This window comes from Hemitrygon akajei, chromosome 31 (genome assembly GCF_048418815.1).
Source record: "Hemitrygon akajei chromosome 31, sHemAka1.3, whole genome shotgun sequence".
Taxonomy (NCBI): Eukaryota; Metazoa; Chordata; class Chondrichthyes; order Myliobatiformes; family Dasyatidae; genus Hemitrygon; species Hemitrygon akajei.
This window is the reverse complement of record NC_133154.1, coordinates 2,457,623-2,472,847: the sequence shown is the minus strand read 5'-3', so window position 1 is coordinate 2,472,847 and position 15,225 is coordinate 2,457,623. Positions and strand designations below refer to the sequence as shown.

Here is a 15,225-nt window from a genome sequence, read left to right as displayed (position 1 = left end):
GCACCCACACCTCACCGCATACCACTCCATCCCCTAAATCGGCTTGTTGCATTGCTCAAGGCGCTATAAGACTACATTATGCATGAGCCTCTGCGGGGGTGGCGGGGAAACACGTAGTTTCTAAGTCAAGGGGTACTCCAGATGGTACGCCTAACGAGCGGAATAAACTACATTTCCCATAAGGGAAGCCCTTACGCTCGCCAATGGGATCGCACGTCGGTACTGACGTTTGAGCCCCGCCCCTCTGCCTGGTGACTAGAGATGGCAGTGACGGCGCCCAGGTGGGACGGGACAGTCCGCTGGCTGGTGTGCGGCCTCGGTCTGGTCCTCTCGGTCTATGCCTACCACGTGGAGACGTCCAAGGAACGGGACGCAGCATATCGGGCTATGTGCGACCTCAGCGAGTCCATCAGCTGCTCTAAAGTCTTCACCTCCCGGTAAGCGGCTGCACCTTTACGAACCGTCACCCTTTCTGCCAATTGGCTGGGTTAGCTGACCATTATCTTGACTCCTACGCTGCGATTGGCAGCTTTATCTGCCCGTTAGCTGCCACTTTCCCTCTATTCCGGTGCTGATTAGTTCTTAGCGTCTCGGCTCTACCATGATTGGTTAGAGGTCGGGGTTTATCTCCCGTACCTGCCCCTCTCAGTGCTGTCCATTATTCATTTTCTTATTGGTCCGTCGACTTTGCTTGTTAGCCTTCCCGGTGTTACCTTATTGGTCTGTGGGACTGTCTGTTTAGAGGCCACGCCCCGTGATTGGGTGCCAACGTGGCTCATCACCTGCCGCTTTCCCAGCAGGTTGAGCCACGTTGCCTTTTATGTTTTCTCCCGCCCCCTCCTCCGGAGCCAGTGGCAGGTTAAGTTACGTTTGGATAATTTTGCCTTTATTATAAGAATAATTGCTTTAAAAACAACCTGCAGTTAATTTGCTTTAAAGTTTGATCCATTATGCATTTGTTTTCAGTGTTTTTTTTAGCAATTTATGTGAGTATTTAATTCCCGATTAGTTTATTTAAAATATAGCGAAGAGAACAAAACAACCGATTGTTGCAAAGGGTCCCAAAGAGTTCTTCCAGGTGAGGCGACACTTCACTTGTGGCTCTAGTCTACTCCTTGGAACACGTGTCCCCCTTCCCGGCCTTGACTGGTCCCTATACCATCACACCACTCCACGATCCCGTCTACCATCGTTATCTCTACATTGCTTACTTTCACTGTTAGCTACTTTCTTAAGGCATTGATGTGTTCAATAGTACAGAGACAATACAGAGATTTCATTCTCCTGCTTAATAATTACGTCTTAATAGATAGATAGATACTTTATTCATCCCCATGGGGAAATTCAACTTTTTTCCAATGTCCCATACACTTGTTGTAGCAAAACTAATTACATACAATACTTAACTCAGTAAAAAAAAATATGATATGCATCTAAATCACTATCTCAAAAAGCATTAATAATAGCTTTTAAAAAGTTCTTAAGTCCTGGCAGTAGAATTGTAAAGCCTAATGGCATTGGGGAGTATTGACCTCTTCATCCTGTCTGAGGAGCATTGCATCGATAGTAACCTGTCACTGAAACTGCTTCTCTGTCTCTGGATGGTGCTATGTAGAGGATGTTCAGAGTTATCCATAATTGACCGTAGCCTATTCAGCGCCCTTCGCTCAGCTACCGATGTTAAACTCTCCAGTACTTTACCCACGACAGAGCCCGCCTTCCTTACCAGCTTATTAAGACGTGAGGCGTCCCTCTTCTTAATGCTTCCTCCCCAACACGCCACCACAAAGAAGAGGGCGCTCTCCACAACTGACCTATAGAACATCTTCAGCATCTCACTACAGACATTGAATGACGCCAACCTTCTTAGGAAGTACATTCGACTCTGTGCCTTCCTGCACAAGGTATCTGTGTTGGCAGTCCAGTCAAGCTGGTAAGGAAGGCGGGCTCTGTCGTGGGCAAAGTATTGGAGGGTTTAACATCGGTAGCTGAGCGAAGGGCGCTGAGTAGGCTACGGTCAATTATGGAAAACTCTGAACATCCTCTACATAGCACCATCCAGAGACAGAGAAGCAGTTTCAGCGACAGGTTACTATCGATGCAATGCTCCTCAGACAGGATGAAGAGGTCAATACTCCCCAATGCCATTAGGCTTTACAATTCAACCGCCAGGACTTAAGAACTTTTTAAAAGCTATTATTAATGCTTTTTGAGATAGTGATTTAGATGCATATCATATTTTTTACTGAGTTAAGTATTGTATGTAATTAGTTTTGCTACAACAAGTGTATGGGACATTGGAAAAAAAAGTTGAATTTCCCCATGGGGATGAATAAAGTATCTATCTATCTATCTATCTAAATTGGATACATACATAGCAAATAGCAAACACAAGGTTGGTTACATAGTTTTGGTTATACAGCAAACAATTTGCTTTATTCTCCAATAGTTGCAGGTTTCATGGTGGACATAATCTTTGTAAGGAAGGGAAGTGTGATGGGTTGGAAGCAGTCCAGTTTAGATGAACAGACCAGTGAGACAGCTAGGTCACGGGTGGTGGGGGGGGGGGTGTGGAAATGTTAATTCCAATGTCCTCAGCTTTGCTAATGAAGAATTTTAAAAATTCTTCACACTTAGCAGGGGACACATCCAAACTTATACTGGGGGTGGGGCAAATGACAGAATTTGTGGTACTGAATAAGACCTTGGGATTATGGAAGTTGTTAGAAATTAGGTTAGAAAATAATTTTGCTTTCACTGCATCCTGATATTTGTGAAGATTGTTTCTCAAAATTTGAAAGTTATCACACTTCCACTTTTGTTCGGATGTTCTGCACTTCCTCCTCGGGGCTCTGCGGTGTCATTAAGCCAAGGCAAACCTGCAGGCTTAGGCTTTCTGAATTTAAAGGGAGCACCAGTACTCAGAATAGAAGAGCAGGTGGTATCAAATAAGAAAGTGAGTTCCTCAGTGCTGAGGTGGGGAGGAGAAGCCTCAATAGTACAAATGTTGGGAGCAGCAGTGAGAGCCTCAGAGAATGTACTGGCAGTCGAAGGGTTAATGTAACGAGAGCAACGTACAGGAAGATGAAATTTAGTAAGGGAAAAGGGCAGAGCTGCATCAAACGTAACAACACTATGATCTGACAGACAGGCATCAATTTATTTCCACATTGCAGAGTGGAAAACCAGACAATAAGACCAGATCAAGTGCATGGCCCAGCATGTGAGTGGATCTGGTGATAAGCAGAGCAAGATTGAAAGACTCAAGCAGATGCATGAAATCACTTACAAGAGGCTTAGTGGGACAACAAACATGAATATTAAAGAATCAGAACTCGATCAAAGTTGGGCATAGTGTTTGAGAGGAAGTCTGCAAATAACCTACAATCTAGGAACAGCGGGAGTTATTCACTGTGCAACTGGATCCTCCAGTTCCTCGTTGGGAGACCCCAGTCACTGACGACCGGTAATAACTGACAGTCAGAATGAGAATCAGATTTACTGTCACCGGCACGTGTCATGAAATCGTCGCTTTGCGGCAGTACGTAGAAATGGAAACTAAGTTGCAACGAGAAATGTATATGTAGTTAAATTAGTAGTGTGAAAAGAAACACTGAGGAAGTGTTCATGCGTTTGTCCATTCAGAAATCTGACGGTGGAGGGCAGAAGCTGTTCCTGAAATGTTGAGTGTGTGTCTCCAGGCTCCTGCACCTCCTCCTCGATGATGTCTGTATGATTTCTTACAATCGTCTCAAAATTGTGCCTCATATTAGCAATTTCCACCCTGTGAAAAAGTTCTTAGCTATCCACTCTATTTTTGCTTCTTATCATCTTGTATACTACATCCCCCCATCAAGTCACCTCTTATCCTCTTTTGCTCCAAAAACAAAAGCCATAGGTCTCTCAGCCTTTCCTCATAAGTCTCTCTAATCCAGGCAGCACCCTGTAAATCTCCTTGACATCCTCTCTAAAGGTCTACATCCTTCCTATAATGAGGTGGACACAATGCTCCAGGTGAGTTTTACCAGAGTTTAGAATTGCAACATTACCTTGCGACTCTTGAACTCAATCCCATGATTAATGAAGGCCAACATGCCATACGCCTTCTTAGCCACCCTGTCAACTTGCACAGCGCCCTTGAGGGATCTATGAGCATTAAGAAGAGGGACGCCTCACATCTTAATAAGCTGGTAAGGAAGGCGGGCTCTGTCGTGGGCAAAGTACTGGAGAGTTTAACATCGGTAGCTGAGCGAAGGGCGCTGAGTAGGCTACGGTCAATTATGGATAACTCTGAACATCCTCTGCATAGCACCATCCAGAGACAGAGAAGCAGTTTCAGCGACAGGTTACTATCGATGCAATGCTCCTCAGACAGGATGAAGAGGTCAATACTCCCCAATGCCATTAGGCTTTACAATTCTACCGCCAGGACTTAAGAACTTTTTAAAAGCTATTATTAATGCTTTTTGAGATAGTGATTTAGATGCATATCATATTTTTTACTGAGTTAAGTATTGTATGTAATTAGTTTTGCTACAACAAGTGTATGGGACATTGGAAAAAAAGTTGAATTTCCCCATGGGGATGAATAAAGTATCTATCTATCTATCTATGCATGTGGATCCCTCGATCCCTCTGTTCCTCCACACTGCTAAGAATTCTGCCATTAATCCTGTATGCTGCCTTCAAATTCAACCCTCCAAAGTGAATAATTTCCCTTTTCTGGGTTGGAGTCCATCTGCCGCTTCTCAACCCAGCTCTGCATCCTGCCAATGTCCCATTGTAACCTACCTTTGACTTTCTACACTATCCAATTTGTGTCATCTGCAGAATTACTAACCTACCCTTCCACTTCCTTATCCAAGTCATGTATAAAAATCAGAAATAGCAGGGGTCCCAGAACAGACCCACTGGTCACTGCCCTCCACAATAGGCTCCATCTACAATCACCTTCTGCTTTCTGTTGGCAAGCCAGTTCTGAATCCACACAGTCAGGTTTCCCTGGATCCTACGCCTCCCGACTTTCCGAATATGCTACCATGGGGAATGGGGAACGTTATCAAATACCTTACTGGAATCCAAATACATTACATTCACCGCTCTACCTTCATCAGTGGGCTTCGTCACATCCTCAACAAATTCATTCAGGTTCCTGAGGCATGACCTACCCCTTGCAAAGCAATGCTTACTACCTGTAATCAGACTATGCTTCTCCAAATTCTTGAAAATCCTGTCTCTAAGCATGCTCCTCAATTATGTCCCCACCGCTGAAGTGAGACCCACAGTCAAATAATCCCTCCTCCCTTTTGTAAAGAAACAACATTCTCCACCCTTCAATCTCTGGTACTACTCTTGTGAGGATGCAAAGGTAACCTCCCAATGGGCAACAGTCTCTTCCCTTGCATCCCGTAGTAACCTGGGAGTACCCTTCTGGCCCTGGAGACTTAGCTATCCTAATATTTTTCAAAACTTCCAGAATATCCTCTTTCTTAACCTCAATATGTTCTAACCCATCTCTCCTTTTTCTTTCTCCTCTTACCTCTTCTACTCAGCTGCCTATCACCTACCTCCGGTGTCCCTCTTCTTTGCCTTTCTCCCACGGTCCACTCCTCTCTCTTATCAGATATTTTATTCAGCCCTTTATTTTTTCTGCCTATCGCCTCCCAGCTTCTCATTTATCTCCCACTCGCCTCACCCGGCTTCTCATTTATCTCCCACTCGCCTCCCAGCTTCTCATTTATCTCCCAGTCGCCTCCCGGCTTCTCATTTATCTCCCAGTCGCCTCCCGGCTTCTCATTTATCTCCCAGTCGCCTCCCGGCTTCTCATTTATCTCCCAGTCGCCTCCCGGCTTCTCATTTATCTCCCACTCGCCTCCCAGCTTCTCATTTATCTCCCACTCGCCTCCCAGCTTCTCATTTATCTCCCACTCGCCTCCCAGCTTCTCATTTATCTCCCAGTCGCCTCCCGGCTTCTCATTTATCTCCCAGTCGCCTCCCGGCTTCTCATTTATCTCCCAGTCGCCTCCCAGCTTCTCATTTATCTCCCACTCGCCTCCCAGCTTCTCATTTATCTCCCACTCGCCTCCCAGCTTCTCATTTATCTCCCACTCGACTCACCCGGCTTCTCATTTATCTCCCACTCGCCTCCCGGCTTCTCATTTCCCACTCGCCTCCCGGCTTCTCATTTATCTCCCACTCGCCTCCCGGCTTCTCATTTATCTCCCACTCACCTCCCGGCTTCTCATTTCCCACTCGCCTCCCGGCTTCTCATTTATCTCCCACTCGCCTCCCAGCTTCTCATTTATCTCCCACTCGCCTCCCAGCTTCTCATTTATCTCCCACTCGCCTCCCAGCTTCTCATTTATCTCCCACTCGCCTCCCGGCTTCTCATTTATCTCCCACTCGCCTCCCGGCTTCTCATTTATCTCCCAGTCGCCTCCCGGCTTCTCATTTATCTCCCAGTCGCCTCCCGGCTTCTCATTTATCTCCCAGTCGCCTCCCGGCTTCTCATTTATCTCCCAGTCGCCTCCCGGCTTCTCATTTATCTCCCAGTCGCCTCCCGGCTTCTCATTTATCTCCCAGTCGCCTCCCGGCTTCTCATTTATCTCCCACTCGCCTCCCGGCTTCTCATTTATCTCCCAGTCGCCTCCCAGCTTCTCATTTATCTCCCACTCGCCTCCCAGCTTCTCATTTATCTCCCACTCGCCTCCCAGCTTCTCATTTATCTCCCACTCGCCTCACCTGGCTTCTCATTTATCTCCCACTCGCCTCACCTGGCTTCTCCTATTGCCTCCCAGCTTCTCATTTATCTCCCACTCGCCTCCCAGCTTCTCATTTATCTCCCACTCGCCTCCCAGCTTCTCATTTATCTCCCACTCGCCTCCCAGCTTCTCATTTATCTCCCACTCGCCTCCCAGCTTCTCATTTATCTCCCACTCGCCTCCCAGCTTCTCATTTCCCACTCGCCTCCCAGCTTCTCATTTATCTCCCACTCGCCTCCCAGCTTCTCATTTATCTCCCACTCGCCTCCCAGCTTCTCATTTATCTCCCACTCGCCTCCCAGCTTCTCATTTATCTCCCACTCGCCTCCCAGCTTCTCATTTATCTCCCACTCGCCTCCCAGCTTCTCATTTATCTCCCAGTCGCCTCCCAGCTTCTCATTTATCTCCCAGTCGCCTCCCAGCTTCTCATTTATCTCCCACTCGCCTCCCAGCTTCTCATTTATCTCCCACTCGCCTCCCAGCTTCTCATTTATCTCCCACTCGCCTCCCAGCTTCTCATTTATCTCCCACTCGCCTCCCAGCTTCTCATTTATCTCCCACTCGCCTCCCAGCTTCTCATTTATCTCCCAGTCGCCTCCCAGCTTCTCATTTATCTCCCAGTCGCCTCCCAGCTTCTCATTTATCTCCCAGTCGCCTCCCAGCTTCTCATTTATCTCCCACTCACCTCCCAGCTTCTCATTTATCTCCCACTCACCTCACCTGGCTTCTCCTATCACCTCCCAGCTTCTCATTTATCTCCCACTCGCCTCCCAGCTTCTCATTTATCTCCCACTCGCCTCCCAGCTTCTCATTTATCTCCCACTCACCTCACCTGGCTTCTCCTATCGCCTCCCAGCTTGTACTGCTTCTCCTCTGGCCACATTTTTTTCTGGCTTCTTCTCCCTTCCTTTCCAGCCCTGATGAAGGGTTACAGTCTAAAACATTGACTCTTCTAATCCCCTGCACAGATGCTACCTGACCTGCTGAGTCTCTCCAGCAGTTTGTGTGTGTTACTCTGGATTTCCAACATCTGCAGAATCACTTGTGTTTATGCGAATGCATCAGCCTGTTTTAAACTGTCCTCACAAACATCAAGGTCCCTTGCTCTGATAATTTATTCATTGAGGACCTCCCTGATCTCCTCTGACTCCTGGCACGTTTCCTCTTCTATGCCTGATCGGTCTTACCCTAACTCTAGTCATCCGCTTGTTTGGTGTAGAAAGCCTTGGGTGTTTCCTTAATCCTACTTTACTGGGCCTTTTCATACTCCCTTCTAGTCTGTTCTTAGGCTCCTCCCTGACTACCTTGTAACTCTCTGGAGCCCTGTCTAATCCTTGCTTCATAAACCTAAAGTAAGCTCTTTCTTCCCCTTGACTAGATGTTCCACATCTCCTGTCAACCGTGGCTCCTTCACCCTACCATCCTTTCCCTGCCTCAATGGGACAAACCTATCCAGAACTCCCAGCAAGTGCTCGTTAAACAACCTCCAGTTTCTGTTTTCCCGAGTACATCTGGTCCCAATTTATGCTCCCAAGTTGCTGCCTAATAGTGTCATAATTTCCCCTCCCCCAATTAAATACGTTTCCATACTGCCTGTTCCTATGTCCCTGCAATGCTATGGTAAAGGTCAGGGAGTTGTGGTCACTGTCTTCGAAATGCTCACCCATTGAGAGATCTGACATCTGACTTGGTTCATTGCCCAACACTAGGTCAGTATGGCCTCTCCTCTAGTTGGTCTGTCTACATGTGTCAGGAAACACCCAGCAAATTCTGCCCCATGTCGGCCTTTTGCACTAAGAATGCTCCTCAATTATGCGCTCACCTGGAAGTGTTGCCTCACTGGAAGGACTGTCTGGGGCCCGGAATGGTGGTAAGGGGGGGAGGTGTGGGGACAGGTGTAGCATTTGCGCTTACAGGGATAAGTGCCAGGTGGGAGTTCTGTGGGGAGGGACGTGTGGACCAGGTAGTCGCGGAGGGAACGAGCCCTGCGAAAAGCTGAGAGGGGTAGGAAGAGGCAACACTTCACCTGCGAGTCTGCTGGAGTCATCTACTGCATCCGGTGATCCTGGTGTGGCCTCCTCTACATCGGCGAGACCTGACGCAGATCGGGGGACCGCTTCGTCGAGCACCTACGCTCCGTCCGTCACAATAGACAGGACCTCCCGGTTGCCACCCACTTCAGCTCTGCCTCTCATTCCCATCTAGATATGTCCATACATGGCCTCCTCTACTGCCATGATGAGGCCAAACTCAGGTTGGAGGAGCAACACCTCATCTACCGTCTGGGTAGCCTCCAGCCTGGTGGTATGAACATTGAATTCTCCAACTTCCGGTAATTCCCTCCCCCTCCCCCTATCCCAAGTCCCTCTCTGCCTCTCTCCCCTTTCAACTTTCTGCTCCTTTATCTCTGCAGTTCTTTCATGCTTATCCCCTCCCCCCTTCATCTTTCCTCTGATTGGTTCCCCACCTGGCGCCTCTAGGCCCTACCCCCTCCCCTATCTCTATTACTGGGCTTTGGCCCTCTCTTCTCCCCCATTCCTAGTGAAGGGTCTCGGCCCAAAATGTTGGTTACTCTTTTCTCACGGATGCTGCCTGACCCGCTGAGTTCTTCCAGCGTTGTGTACGTATTCTTTGATCCACAGCATCTGCAGTTGTATTTTTGTGTTTTAACAATAGGTTCAGAAGGGTACAGGCCAATGGACTAGCTCAGAAAGCTGGGTGAGAATGGACAAGTGTGGCCTTAGGACAGGGGAACCAGATCTGCCGCGTGTCCTTCCCCTCTCGATCTGCGACTTGGTGTCCAGTGTGTTCCCACAGGAACCTCGGTCCCCTCCCTCCCTTCTGCCTGATAATTCGCCCTTTCGACATCCCCCACACCCTCCACCTCTGTGTGATCTACAGGGCAGGGTGAGGGCTTTGTCAGGAACACCTCCCAGCTTCTGACGGATCCTGCTATAACCTCATCCCATTCCTCACTGGAGTGGAGAGGCGTGGATTGAGAGGGTGGTGGAGAGATAAGGTTTGGTGAGGGAGGGGATGAGGATCTGAGAAGAGGCCTTGAGAGAAGGAGGAAGGGAGGCGCGGGGAGAAGGCGTGAGTGGAGAGGGAGGGGAGGAAGATAGAAGTGGGGGAGAGAGAAAGGAAGTAGGATGAGAGGCTGAGGATGAGGCAGTGAGGAAGCAGAGGAAGGGGAGAGAGAAGGAGAGAGCATGGAAGGTGGGAGGGGGAGTGAGAGAGTAGGAGTGGGAAGGATGACTGGTAAAAGAGTTCTGGGTGGGGAGAGAGAGGAGAAAAGTATGGGGGGAGGACAGAGAGGGGGGAGGACAGTGCTGGAGAGGGGAGAGGCAATGTTTGATAGAGGTGAGTGGAGAGAAGGGTGGGGAAGGGGAAAAGGGAGAGGGGTGGGAGGGTGAAAGTTCTTGGGGGGGTGATCTCAGTCTGAAAGAGACAATCATGAGTAAACCCTCTTCCAGAGGACAGACTTCACTATCTTGTACCATCCCGCCCCCTCTCCCCCGACTAGGCCTCATCTCTGCTTCCCCACCCCACTCTCCACTGACGACGTTCCCCCACTACCCCAACCAGTGACATCTCTGTCTCTGTCTCTTGCAGGTGGGGCCGAGGTTTCGGACTGCTGGGCACATTCCTCGGCCAGGACAGCATTCTCAACCAACCCAACAGCGTGTACGGCCTCCTGTTCTACTTACTGCAGCTTCTCCTAAGTGAGTGAACTCCTTGGCTTGTCACTCGTGAGGTGGTAGGAATTAAGGGCAGGGGATCCAGGGTAGAACCTGTGCACCGGTCAGTGTACAGATCTCCCCTGAGAGAGAGCGGGACTGAGAGACACCGGTCAGTGTACAGATCTCCCCCTGAGAGAGAGGGACTGAGAGACACCGGTCAGTGTACAGATCTCCCCTGAGAGAGACATTGGTCAGTGTACAGATCTCCCCTGAGAGAGAAGGACTGAGAGACACCGGTCAGTGTACAGATCTCCCCCTGAGAGAGAGGGACTGAGAGACACCGGTCAGTGTACAGATCTCCCCCTGAGAGAGGAACTGAGAGACACCGGTCAGTGTACAAATCTCCCCCTGAGAGAGAGGGACTGAGAGACACCGGTCAGTGTACAGATCTCCCCTGAGAGAGAGGGACTGAGAGACACCGGTCAGTGTACAGATCTCCCCCTGAGAGAGAGGGACTGAGAGACACCGGTCAGTGTACAGATCTCCCCTGAGAGAGACACTGGTCAGTGTACAAATCTCCCCCTCAGAGACATTGGTCAGTGTAGAGATCTCCCCTGAGAGAGAGGAACTGAGAGACACCGGTCAGTGTATAGATCTCCCCTGAGAGAGAGGAACTGAGAGACGCCGGTCAGTGTACAGATCTCCCCTGAGAGAGAAGGACTGAGAGATACCAGTCAGTCTACAGATCACACTTCTTCCCTCTCAGAAAGAGTGTGGTAGGGGGGAGAGGTGAATGTGACACACTCTGCTAGAAACCTCACTTACCTCTGCCTTCCCCTTCCCTGCAGGTCTGACCGGGAGTGCAGTGGCTGCTGTGGTCCTTCTGCTCACCTCCCTGGTCTCGCTGGCCGGCTCCCTCTACTTGGCCTACATCCTGGTCTTCGTTCTGCGTGACCTCTGCCTGGTATGCGTCACCACCTATGTTCTCAACCTGCTTCTCTTCGCCCTCAACTATCGTCGGCTGATCCGCCTGGATGCCGGTTGGCGACAGGGCAAGGGCAAATTGGAGTGAAGGGGTGGTAGGGGAGGGAATGGGCATCTGGACCAAATGTGGTTGATGGAACAATTGCAACAGGGCAGCCATTTTGAGGGTGAGAGAGGGAGTGGGGTGACGTGGAATTCCCCAGAACGTACCAGGTAAATATCCTATCTCCCCCCCCCCCCCCCCCACCCTCATCCTTCCCACCCCTGAACTCATTCTCATCTCATCCGAATGTGGGGAGGTGTGGAAGGGGTGTTGAGTTGGGTGGGGGAGCAGTTATCGCAAGATGTTTGGAGGGTGAAGAGAGGAGTTTGGTGATCTTAAGAGCACAGGGAAAGAGGAGGGAGCCAGTGTGTCCTCCCACCCTTCTCCTTCCCTCTCCTCATCACTTCCTGCTCCTTCCCTCTCCTCATCACTTCCTGCTCCTTCCCTCCTCATCCCACCTTCTTCCTTCCCCATTCCCTCTGCCCCCAGGAGCAGTTTGAGCAGAGTCTGTGGGTTTTGGGGCAGCATTGGCACTGGGGGTAAAGGGACCATGAATGCTTTGGGACAAGACGCTGCCTTAGGACTCTGTTTTTTTTAAATACTTTTATTATTATACATTTGTCTGTGCCAAACAATCATTGTATATAATTCACAAACTCCCAAATAATTGGTCTGCTAATAAAAATGTACCTTTATAAAGAATGCTTCTCCGCTGTGTTGCATTTTCCTGCCCTGGCAAAGATTCAGGAAGGTTGTGCAGTTCCCTCTACCCATCCCTTGGGTGTGCCGTGGTGCAGCCCTCCTGTCCTTTAGGGGGCAACATGACCAGCCTCACATCCTGTGGTGGGGCATGGGTTCCTCCTACCGGATGTTGCAGACTGAACTATAGGAGGCATTGCAGCCCAAATCTCTTGCCCCTTGCTGGGTGTGGGTTGTGCATTTCCTTCCTCTCATCCTATAGGTACCAGTCATCGTAACCACAAGGCTACCTTGTACCTGGAGGTCAGGGCTGCAGTGTGACTGTTGACATAGGAAAATCTAACAGGGCAAGAGGGACGGGTGCTGGTGAGAGGAGCGAGACGTTTCTCAGCCCTGAGTAGATTTCCTTAGGGGGACAGAAGGCAGAGATAGCCCTGAGTTCCACTGAGAAGGTGTCGATACTTCTTCCTTCCAGTCTACGTCTGGAACTTTTGGGTTGCAAGCCCCAGTTGGGACTTTAGTCCGAAAAGGTAGCCAAGTAGCGAGTCCTTCTTTGTCAACATCTTGCAGAACAAGAAGCTTCAGAGCAGGTCAGGGGATGTGGGGTAACTTGCAGGGAGACTGGAGAGTGATAGAGGGGTTTTTGGAACAAGGAGGGTGGGGGGGGGGGTAAGGGAATGGGCTATCCTCTTTAGGAGGTTCAGAGACTGAGAAACAGAAAAGCTTTAGAAAGGGATGGGAGCAGTGAGGGAAGCTTTAAAGAGAATTTGGTGAGAGAGAGAGAGAGAGGCATCTAAAGAGGTTTTGGGAGCAGGAAGGAATTTTAAGAGGATTTAGAAGCTGCAAAAGAGGATTTGGGGAACGAGTGGTTGTAAAGGGGGATTTAAGGAGAGAGAAGCATTTTTATGGTGGAAGCAACGTAGTTTTAAAAGGTTTAGAACAGAGATGAGGGGGAGTTTCTTTACCCAGAGGGTGGTGAATCTGTGGAATTCAGTGCCACATTCTGCTGTTGGTGCCAAGTCATTTGGTATGTTTAAAGCAGATGTTGATAAGTTCTTAATTAGTAAGGGTGTCAGAGGTTACTGACGAGGCAGGAGAATAGGGTTGAGAGCAATAATGAATCGGCCATGATCAAATGGTGCAGCGAACTCGACGGGCCGATTGGCCTAATTCTGCTGGCTAAAAATGCCACCCCCTTCTCTCAACTCCATTGTCTCCGCCGCATCTCCTCTCAGGGTGAGGCTTTTCATTCCAGAACTAAGGAGATGACCGTCTCCTTCAAGAAAAGGGAATTCCCTCACTCCACCGTCAATGGTGCCCTCACATGCATCTCTTGTATTTCACGCACGTCTGGTCTTACTCATCCTCCCGCCACCCCACCAAGGATAGGGTTCCTCTTATCCGCACCTACCACCCCACCAGCCTCTGCGTCCAGCACATAATTCTCCGTAACTTCTGCCATCTCCAACAGGATCCTAACACCAAGCACATCTGTCCCTCCCCCCTCTGCTTTTCACAGGGATCACTCTCTACATGACTCCCTTGTCCATTTGTCTCTCCCCACTGATCTCCCTCCTGGCACTTATCCTTGCAAGCTGAACAAGTGCCCCTCCACCTCCTCCCTCACTACCATTCAGGGCCCCAAACATTCCATCCAAGTGAGATGACACTTCACCTGTGAGTCTGTTGGTGCCTATACTCCACCAGCGCTCCCGGTGTGGCCTCTTGTCTATCCGTGAGCCCCAGTGTAGACTGAGCTGAGCACCTATGCTACATTCGCCAAAAAAAGCAGGATCTCCCAGTGGCCACCCACCTCCCATCCCCATTCCGACACGTCAGTCCACGGCCTCCTCCAGTGTCGCGATGAGGCCACACTCTGGTTGGAGGAGCAACACCTCATATTCCGTCTGGGTAGCCTCCAACCTGATGGCATGAACATCGATTTCTCGAACTTCCGGTACTGCCACCCCCCTTCAACATTCCCCATCCCCTTTTCCCTCTCTCACCTTGCGTCCTTACCTGCCTGTCATCTCCCTCTCGTGTTGCACCCCCTTCCCTTTCTTCCACGGCCTTCAATCCTCTCCGATCGGATTCCCTTTCTCCATCCTCTTATCTCTTTCACCTATCAGCTTCCCAGCTCTTTTCTTCACTCCGCCTCTCCCGGTTTCACCTCGTATTTCTCCTCCCCTCTCCCAACCTTCTTGCTCTGACTACTCATCTTTTTTCTCCACTCCAGATGAAGGGTCTCGGCCTGAAACACCCACTGGTTTCCATAGATGCTGCCTGGCCTGCTGAGTTCCTCCAGCATTTTGTGTGCTTTTGTTTGGATTTCCAGCATCTGCAGATTTTCTCTTCTTTGTAATTCTGCTCCGATGTCGTTGGGTCCTGTGTTTGGGGTGTAACTGGTCTTAAAGGACAATTCAGGGAATTAGAGATTTTAACTGAGCTTTCAGAGAATGAAAGAGATTTGAGTTTAGAAAGCAAGGGTGATTTGAAAGTGGTTTTGGATGAGAGTTTGGTTTACAGAGTGAGAGATTTTAATAGAGAGTGCATGAGTGGTTTAAAAGAAGACGTCCTGAGTAGGAGATTTTAATAAAAAATATTAGTTTTTAAATGGGTTTTCAGATTGAGTAGTTTTAAAAGGAGATTTAGAAAGTGAAATGATTTAGGAAAAGGATGTAAGGGAGTGGAGTGGAAGGGGTGAATTGGTATGAGGAGTCTGTGGAGTGGGGAGGGGGGAATCCCTCGTGTCCCTCTGTCCCTCCAAGAACAGGAGCCCTGCCCACAAGTGGGAGGTGGGAAGAGGCAGAGGGGTCGATTGGGTGGCTGGGTGTGCAAGGGGAGCAAGGATGCACAGTCTGATCCCGGAACTTTCTGTGTGAGCAGGGGGAGTAGAGACATGGGTGTTCGGGGTGGGGGTAAGTTGCCGGGACCCCTCAACCCCTGGCCCTTCACTCCTGGGGGTCGCCGCTGCCCGCCTCATCCTCTGTGGCCGCCTCCAGCTTCTCCTTGAAATTCCTTCGGAAGAAGCCAACCTGGGGGTTATGGACAAAGAAGG

The 15,225-nt window shown here is 49.6% G+C and overlaps 2 protein-coding genes across 3 annotated transcripts in view; one reads left to right on the top strand and one right to left on the bottom strand.

Moving 5' to 3' along the window:
- The first annotated feature begins 226 nt into the window (after positions 1-226).
- LOC140719048 (vitamin K epoxide reductase complex subunit 1-like protein 1) lies at positions 227-12,170 on the top strand. Of its 2 annotated transcripts, none has more exons than XM_073033412.1 (3): positions 227-437; positions 10,374-10,483; positions 11,290-12,170. In XM_073033412.1, the coding sequence occupies exons 1-3, from the start codon at positions 262-264 to the stop codon at positions 11,511-11,513; spliced, it is 510 nt and encodes a 169-aa protein (XP_072889513.1). In that variant the 5' UTR covers positions 227-261; the 3' UTR covers positions 11,514-12,170. The 2 variants fall into 2 exon arrangements, with proteins under 2 accessions (XP_072889513.1, XP_072889514.1); XM_073033413.1 differs by lacking the exon at positions 227-437 and adding an exon at positions 8,687-9,093.
- The window catches only part of LOC140719046 (integrin alpha-M-like), a 58,728-nt gene continuing 55,555 nt past the window's right edge, over positions 12,053-15,225 (bottom strand). The window contains exon 30 of the mRNA XM_073033411.1: positions 12,053-15,202. Coding sequence (XP_072889512.1) covers positions 15,119-15,202 — 84 coding nt within the window. The 3' untranslated portion in view covers positions 12,053-15,118. The remainder of the gene's footprint in view (positions 15,203-15,225) is intronic.